At 41.8% G+C, this 9544-nt stretch overlaps 1 protein-coding gene across 3 annotated transcripts; it reads left to right on the top strand.

The window, feature by feature from the left end:
- Window positions 1–683: 683 nt before the first annotated feature.
- LOC129455208 (uncharacterized) lies at window positions 684–8106 on the top strand. 3 transcript variants are annotated; one of them, XR_012370124.1, is made up of 3 exons: window positions 684–908; window positions 1398–7502; window positions 7993–8106. XR_012370124.1 is itself a non-coding variant. In XM_073868992.1 (2 exons), the coding sequence occupies exon 2, from the start codon at window positions 2615–2617 to the stop codon at window positions 7196–7198; it is 4584 nt and encodes a 1527-aa protein (XP_073725093.1). In that variant the 5' UTR covers window positions 684–908; window positions 1398–2614; the 3' UTR covers window positions 7199–7986. The 3 variants fall into 3 exon arrangements, 1 of the variants encoding a protein (XP_073725093.1); XM_073868992.1 differs by lacking the exon at window positions 7993–8106 and having other exon boundaries at window positions 1398–7986; XR_012370125.1 differs by lacking the exon at window positions 684–908 and having other exon boundaries at window positions 915–7502.
- Window positions 8107–9544: the final 1438 nt, after the last annotated feature.

The raw sequence follows: 9544 nt of genomic DNA, 5'->3' as shown, positions 1-9544 counted from the left end.
CCAAAAACTTTGTCTCCCACAGTTCATTTTCATCTCCATCGAACACAAGACGAGACCAACGTGAATTTGTCCTTTCGCTCATGGTGCTGGTACTCCAAACCAGTGTTGGTCAAGTTACTTGGAAAAAGTAATTAGTTACTGATTACTTCTCCAAGAAAGTAATCCCGTTACTTTACTGATTACTTATTTTCAAAAGTAATTAGTTACTTTACTAGTTACTTTACTAAGTTACTTTTAAAAAATATGATGCACGACCTGAATATGCTACAGTATAAAGCAAGACCTTTCAGCCTAATTCTATTCTTTCTATTCCATCATGTAAAATTGAATCAAATTAAACACTCTCTGTTTTGACCTCTCGATGCACACTAATTAGTGGGCGTGATGACGTCGTTTTTTTTAACGCTGCTAACAATATCTATATAGCCAACTGTCTACAAACATTAAAAATATTAATATCAACATTAATATACATCGTTTTAAAGGTCTACGGGTTTAGCATCACTGTATGGTCTCTGTTTTGAGATGCATATGCTCTACCATCATAAATGTAGTATTTTGTTGTTACAGTAGTCCAGATGACAACATGCAAAATATAAACGGGACATCTTACCTTGGTAAGATATTACGAGCGCGAGTCGAATCCAGTCTGTTTCAGATGTGTGAATAACCCATGTGTAGAAACTAAATGCTAAATATATGGACTTTCCCAAACACCCCTATCGTTTCATCAGAAATGGACTGTTCCAAAAGTTCGCACTGGGGTTGCTAGGTTACGGAGCGGGAGAGAGAACCGTATAGCGGAGTTGGCTGCACGTTGTAGATAGTTTATAGACCGAAACAGGTGGATTAAGTGCCAAATTATTGAAGTGTTTATTGATTATGTATACGTGTGCGTGCATCACGATGTAAGTAATTAGATATATATATATAAGTAACTTTATAGGATGTTTACATATTATAGTTATGATTGGTGTGATAACATGCAGATGTTTACACTCTAACTATTATTCGATGATAATATGATTCGATGATATCCAATCAACTATTACTTTATCCGGTTAGCATTCTTGTTATGTGTATATGTTTATATTTATTCATTTAAAATCATAAATGCTTCTTTACATGTTAACAACGCACATGCGCTCTAAGTTTGCATAATAGCAGCGCCATTGCACGTGCACGGCAGAGACGAGCACGTGAACTGTGCATGCACATAAATAACACACTTTCTACGTGTTTGTGTTTAAGTTTATAATATAAGTAGTTATAATTATAGTATAAATGCAGAGTTGTAGTGTTTTAGTTGTTATTCATTATTAATCTGTTTACTAGTTGATTATTTAACCGTTGTAATATTTACATATTCATGTTTGTACTTTATTAATCTGTTTCAGAACCACACATTTCTTATTCAATAAACAAACCTACATTTCTTGAGATATCGTTGTCTTGACCAGCAACCTGTAGCCTTCAGCAATCCAACCAGTGGTTGAAAAAGAGATTTTACATGGTCCTTCGAGCCGGATGCTGACTGGCTACAGAGATGTCTCAACCAAGGAAAGAAGCACCTGTTGTACGTCCACGACGACAAGTTAAACCCCCAGCTCATTTGGTAGATTACGAGCTTGGTGATCCATTACAGCATCTACAGTCACTCCCTATGACAGGGCGAAGCAGAGTACAGCCCCCAAGCAATGCAGATAATTCCAGATCGACTTCGCCTATTAGTCAGGTGGCAGAGTATGAGAAATGGAAATTAGAAGATGAGTGGTATGCATCTGATGAACAAGGAGAAGATGTCGAGCTTAAAGCTATGTTACGTACAGTGCAGAATGATAGCGCTGATTTACGTCGTCAAACTAGTCAGCTGCCATTGATTATGTCGGCATTACAGGAGATGCGAATGCAGAATGCCATGTTACATCAGGAGCTACAAAGCCTGAAAGCAGAACAGAGAGCTCAGTCAGTAATACCACCACCCGCATCCTTCGTTCCAGTGGCTAGTCCAGAGACCTCATACTCATATCATCCAGTGCCAGCTCCACGGAGAAGAGCGCCACCACCTGCTTCCATGAGAGCACTGCACCCAGTTCAAAAGGACGAGTACACTGACTTAACTGAGGACTTCAGGAATTTAGACATTTCTCCCTTTGCTCACGAGAGAGTACAATCGCGAGTACGACACAGCAGTCCGTTTCAACCCAGATATCCCCCATCTTCTCAGCACATCTCATCTCATCAGTCAAAGTTTGAGACTCCAGTACATGAGCAAATGCCACCTGCTCATCCAAATAAGACTCAAGATGTTAGCCAGCCTTCATTTACACAGGAGAAAACATATAAGGGTCCTGCTCCAACCATACCCTTTCTAACATCTGCTGATCCTAGACAATTCTCTAGACTAAGAATAGCCCTTGAGAACATTCTGCCTGAGGATGCAACCGAGCATTTTAAATTTCAGATACTTACTGACCACCTGAAGTTGGAGGAGGCACTTCTTGTGTCAGATTCATACAGTAATTCAAGGTTTCCTTTTACTAATACCATGAGAGCACTAAACAAAATGTACGGTCAACCCCACCAGTTAGCCTTATAACGCATCGCAGATCTGATGGATGGACCAAACATTCGTAGCGGTGATGTGAAAGCTTTTCGGCTGTTTGGACTCCATGTACGCTCATTGGTTAGTATGTTGGAACAACTTGGCCAGAATGGAATGACTGAGCTGGAGTGTGGATCACATGTTTCCAGACTTATGAGCAAACTACCACATGACCTCAGGTCCAGTTTTAAGAGGTACATACATCCTCTGGGAGTTACCATTCCTACATTACTGGACTTCGCCGAATGGCTTGAGTACGAGCTTCAGGTTCAGGAAGACCACACTGATTACAGCCCGCAACTCAAACAAGTGTCATCGGTTCAGAGAAAGGAAATGAGGAAAGAGTATAAGCAAAACCGCAAACCCACTGTCATTTTCCTTGGAACAGAGAAACCAAAGGCTGCTTCAGTATCACCGGCTGATCAACAGAGACCAACTGCTGCTAAGAGAGAATGGATGAATGCTTACTGTGCATACTGTGATAACAACAGACATTACCTGAATAACTGTGAGAGCTTTAAGTTACTCAGCAAAGAACAGAAAGTGACATGGATTAGGAGCCAGAATAGATGCTGGCGCTGTGGACGCGGTCACCAAGCAGCTTACTGCACTCTGAAAGTTCTCTGTCAAACCTGTAACAGAAAGCACTTGGTTGCACTACATGATGTAAATGAGAAAGGTAGAGAAACAGAAGAATCTGTTCCGACCAGTGCAGTATTATATGTTGATCGTCCCACCTGTGACAACAAGATTCTGTTAAAAGTGACCAAAGTTTTGCTCAGAAATGGCAACAAAGCTATGGAGGCTTATGCTGTACTTGATGATGGGTCAGAGCGAACCATTATCCTCAATGATGCAGTACAGAAGCTAAAACTGAAGGGACAGCCAGAGGACTTAGCCCTTCGCACAGTCAGGCAAGAGACACAGACCATTCATGGGGCGGCTGTAACATTCACAGTGTCTTCAATGGATAACCCTCGTAAGGTTTTCAGGATTCGGAGTGCCTTTACCGCTGATAGCCTGGGACTAGCGGAGCACACCCACCCAGTCAAGGTACTTCAGAAAAGATACAAACACCTTGCAGGTCTGCCGCTTCAGCATTTTCACAATGTGAAACCTGTGATTCTTATTGGTTCTGACTGCCCTCACCTCATAACACCCATAGAACCAGTCAGACTAGGCCCACCGGGTGGCCCTGCTGCTGTGAGAACACGCTTGGGATGGACATTACAGGGTCCAGCACAAGATATAACAACCAGATTTTCCCCACAGCATTGTCTCTTCACTAGCCTGCGACCCATTGACAGCCTGTATGCTGATGTGGAGAAACTGTGGAAAATGGACATCCTCCCATTTCAGAGTGAGAAAGTACTAACAAGGTCACGACAAGACCAGGAGTCCATACAGCTACTCCAAGACAAAACAGTGAGAGTAGACGTTGATGGAGTCCAGCGATATGCAACCCCTCTGCTACGTGTTAAGAACATGCCATTCCTTCATGCACCCAAAGAAGCTGTACTGCCACAATTACGGGGAATTGAAAATCGGTTGGAAAGAAAACCTGATCAAGCAGCAGCATACCAGGAAGAGATAGTCAGGTTACAGAAAGCCGGCTACATCATGAAACTCAACCCTGAACAGGTGAAACAGTCCAAGGAAACTTGGTACATACCACACCATATGGTAGAGCATAATGGAAAGAACAGGGTCGTATTCAACTGTTCATTCACATACAAAGGCCAAAACTTAAATGAGTTCTTGCTACCTGGTCCAACACTCAGTCCTTCTCTCCTGTCAGTTCTACTACGTTTCAGAGAACATTCCATTGCAGTTAGCAGCGACATTCGTGGTATGTTCCATCAGGTGCGCCTTCTGCCCGAAGACAAGCCGCTGCTGCGATTCCTATGGAGAGATTTACAGAAAGATAAACCGCCAGAGGTATATGAATGGCAAGTGCTTCCCTTTGGAACTACATGCAGTCCCTGCTGTGTTACATTTGCTTTACAGAAGCATGTTCAGGATCACAGTGAGTCCATAGACACACAGGTTTCCGTGGAGAAATCTTTTTATGTTGACAACTGCCTTCAAAGCTTCACCTCCAGTGAAATGGCCAAAGACCTAGTAGACAGACTCTGCAGCCTCTTAAGCTCGGGAGGCTTTGACTTAAGGCAGTGGGCGAGCAATGATCCATCAGTCATCAGTCACTTACCAACTGACGTTCAATCCCAAAGCAGCATTCAGTGGCTTAGTGAAGGTCATCAGAACGCACAGGAGTCAACTCTTGGTTTGCACTGGCACTGTTTATCAGACACCTTGTCATATAAACCTCGCAACCTTGACCACTCCCCACCTACAATGCGGAGCATCTACCATGTTCTAGCCAGCCAGTATGACCCCATTGGCTACATTGTGCCATTTACTACACGAGCCAAAGTAATTGTGCAGAGATTATGGGACAAGAAGAGAGAGTGGGATGACCCTAGATTGCCTGAGGAACTGTTAAGCTCATGGAAAGCCTGGGTGAATGAGCTGGACGAATTACAGAACATCAACTGGCCGAGGTGTTACTGTAGCAAAGAGCTCGATCATCATACTAGTGTAAGGCAGATTCATATTTTCTGTGATGCTTCAGAGCAAGCTTACGGCTCCGTAGCATACCTGCGGACGGAAGACCAGGGTAGAGTGGAAGTAGCCTTTGTCACCGCCCGATCCCGTGTAGCTCCTAAGAAACAGCAAACCATTCCTCGCTTGGAGCTATGCGCTGCTCTGACTGGCGCACAACTTGCAAAAGTTTTGAGAACAGAGCTAACTTTGCCTATCCAAAGCATTACTCTGTGGTCTGATTCCACAACTGTGCTTAACTGGCTTCTGTCACAATCTTGCCGATTCAAAGTGTTTGTAGGCACCAGAGTGGCTGAAATACAGGAGCTCACGGAGTCTGATACCTGGAGGTATGTGCCTTCACAGGACAACCCTGCAGATGACATCACGAAAGGTAGATCTATCCATGACATAGGCCGTGAAAGCAGATGGTACAGTGGGCCCAAATTTCTTAGCCAAACATCTCATAGCTGGCCCGAGATGCTGCCGCTAACCACCACTAATCATGACAACGAACTGAGAAAGTCAGCCTTTTGTGGTTTAACAACTTCCACTGTGCCTACACCAGACCTGCAGCAGTACTCAACCTATACAGATTTGCTGAAAGCCTATATTCAACATGACAATACACCAACAGCAGATGACTATAAAGGAGCAGAGCTGGCAGCTCTTCGTAAGATTCAAACTGACTCCTTCGCAGAGGAACTGTCATGCTTAAGAGCAAACAAACCCTTGCCAAAACATAGTCGATTGTTATGCTTAGCTCCTGAATTCGATGATGTCATAGAACTTATACGTGTTGGTGGCCGCCTCCGTCAATACAGCCAACTGGAAGAAGATGCCATTCATCCTATCGTCCTTGACTCACGCCACCCAATTACCAAACTAATAATCAAAGAATATGACAATCAATTGCATCACCCAGGGCCAGACAGGGTGTTTGCTGAGCTTCGAAGAAAGTACTGGGTGTTACGGGGACGAGCAGCAGTCAAAAGTCACCAACGGCAATGCACAGAGTGTCAACGATGGCGGGGACAACCACACCCTCCCAAAATGGCAGATCTTCCTCAGGCCAGATTAAGGATCCATCAACCAGTATTTTATTCCACGGGTGTAGACTGTTTCGGACCTTACACTATAAAAGTGGGACGTAGGAATGAAAAGAGATGGGGAATCATTTTTAAATGCATGACCTCACGGGCAGTCCATATTGATATACTTACCAGTATGGACACAGATTCCTTCTTGATGGCCCTACGGAGATTCATAGCCAGACGCGGCAAACCCTTTGAGCTCTTGGCAGACCAGGGTACCAATTTCAGAGGAGGAGAAAGAGAACTAAGAGAATCGTTTATGGCTCTTCATCCTGAGTTACAAGCTCACCTCGCCAGCCAGCAGATAAGATTTCTCTTTAACCCACCCAGTGCACCTCACTTCGGAGGATGCTGGGAGAGAGAAATACGTTCTCTAAAGGCAGCGCTTCAAGTCACACTTGGCGCCCAGACGGTCAGTGAAGAAGTACTGAGAACAGTCCTTATAGAAATAGAAGGTATTCTCAACTCCAAACCCATTGCCTACACCTCTTCTGACATTGCGGATCCAGACCAAGTAACTCCAAACCTCTTGTTGATGGGGCGGCGGGATGCCTCATTACCTCAAGTCACATACCATGATTCTGAACTCTTGAGCCGTAGAAGATGGAAGCATAGTCAGCTCCTCGCTGATCACTTTTGGAGACACTTTATTCGTCACTACCTACCAAACCTTCAGATTAGGCAGAAATGGAAAACAGGAGGAACTGATCTGCAGATTGGAGATACTGTTATGATCATAGACCAGCAATTGCCACGTGCTTTGTGGCCTGTGGGAAAGGTTGTTCAAGTACATCCTGGAACTGATAAGAGAATTAGATCGGCAGAGATACAGGTGAAAGACAAAACTTACACCCGACCTGTAGCCAAGTTAGTATGTCTGCCCCCTCTCCATGATTAACTCCCATCCTGGACTGATAGAAAGATGAGCCACTTTTATGAATCAAATTCACAAGGTGAATTTGGGGGCGGCTGTAGAAACTAAATGCTAAATATATGGACTTTCCCAAACACCCCTATCGTTTCATCAGAAATGGACTGTTCCAAAAGTTCGCACTGGGGTTGCTAGGTTACGGAGCGGGAGAGAGAACCGTATAGCGGAGTTGGCTGCACGTTGTAGATAGTTTATAGACCGAAACAGGTGGATTAAGTGCCAAATTATTGAAGTGTTTATTGATTATGTATACGTGTGCGTGCATCACGATGTAAGTAATTAGATATATGTATATAAGTAACTTTATAGGATGTTTACATATTATAGTTATGATTGGTGTGATAACATGCAGATGTTTACACTCTAACTATTATTCGATGATAATATGATTCGATGATATCCAATCAACTATTACTTTATCCGTTTAGCATTCTTGTTATGTGTATATGTTTATATTTATTCATTTAAAATCATAAATGCTTCTTTACATGGTAACAACGCACATGCGCTCTAAGTTTTGCATAATAGCAGCGCCATTGCACGTGCACGGCAGAGACGAGCACGTGAACTGTGAATGCACATAAATAACACACTTTTTACGTGTTTGTGTTTAAGTTTATAATATAAGTAGTTATAATTATAGTATAAATGCAGAGTTGTAGTGTTTTAGTTGTTATTCATTATTAATCTGTTTACTAGTGGATTATTTAACCGTTGTAATATTTACATATTCATGTTTGTACTTTATTAATCTGTTTCAGAACCACACATTTCTTATTCAATAAACAAACCTACATTTCTTGAGATATCGTTGTCTTGACCAGCAACCTGTAGCCTTCAGCAATCCAACCAGTGGTTTTAAAGAGATTTTACACCATGAAAACAGTCTAATTGAATTCATCATGACAATTTTTGTTCACAAATGCGTATAATCCATGAAATATAGATATATGTAGTCTGTTGTTTACATCAGATTTCGCATGAACGTCTGGTAATAGAATATAATATACAATCTGAGGACTATTTACATCGTAACACTTTGAGATTACACAGGTTCCACTAAACACATAAACCAGCAGTCAAACTTCGTTTCCAAAAGTAGGCGGGATTATAATACATTATATCCAAACAGCGCTGTCAAAAACAGTGATGTCATTTGACTCACTTGTTCCTCCAATGACTTTATGAAAAATACTGATAGACAGAACGTGTAGCCAATTAGATAACGAATCCAACGATCTTTGTGTGACGTTTTATTTCCTGGTTTGGAAACTGCATTTTATATGCTAACATAAGGATAAATAATAAGGTTTCACACACATATTTATCATTAAGTTTGTTAGTAATAAAAAAGATGTTATGCAAAAATGTTGTATTCCAATGAACTTTTTTAATTTTTATCTTAATTAAATAATTAAAATAAACCTGTAATATTAAGCTCAAAGTGTCTTCTTTCTAATGATACCATTATGCGTATACTATAAATGATTTAGTAATAACAACACTAGGGGGTGCTTTTCTTAAAACTTGCTTTATTAGTTTCAAGTTTTTATCTTTATGAACATTGCATCAAGCAAAATTTAAATTACATGCAACAGTGCAAATGCAACAGCAAATGTTCAGAAAAATGTTAAACATTTAAACGTATTTAAAGTGACTGTATTTCAAACTCAAATTATTAACATCTACGTCAACAGTAAAGTGCAGACTCTGCACTGCAGGAGAGTAATAAGTTTACCAAAACAGAAAATGCTATTCCATGCCCTATTTAGGCTGTTAGTCCAGTCATCATTTTATGGCTACCCTGACAAGGCCCTATGTTTTTTTGTTTTCTTTCGGAGTGAAACAGTGGTTATATCGCATCAGCAGAAGCTTTTTAAACCTCCTATCACACAGTCGGTTCCTTTTCGGGGAAAGCACCAATCCACCTAAACTGAACAGCTGTTCCACTGGTGCACTGGATGGAGTTGGAGCGTTGTATTTCATGTACATCTTTTTGATGTTTGGGAACTGATTAAGAATTTCAAGCTCATACCCTGACCTTAAATAGTCAGTTACTTCATTTTCTGCCGAAACGCTTTCTGTAGGCTGGTTCTCAAAATTAAAAAAGTCAATTTCAGCTGGGCAGGCTGCCATTTGGGACACATTAGCATTGTCAGCTGCAGGAGCAGTTTTACGACACTCTGTTGTCAGAAGCACCTTCAAATGCTCTCTCCTACACTCATCTTTCAGCCATCGAAGTTTAAACTTGGGACACGTGGCCCCTGCAAGAAGTCCTTCCTGGCTATCCAGTACAGCATCAAAACGAATCTT

The sequence above is a fragment of the Misgurnus anguillicaudatus genome, chromosome 6 (assembly GCF_027580225.2).
Source record: "Misgurnus anguillicaudatus chromosome 6, ASM2758022v2, whole genome shotgun sequence".
Classification (NCBI taxonomy): Eukaryota; Metazoa; Chordata; class Actinopteri; order Cypriniformes; family Cobitidae; genus Misgurnus; species Misgurnus anguillicaudatus.
Note: the sequence above shows the minus strand (reverse complement) of the source record. Positions and strands in the feature narration are given on the sequence as shown.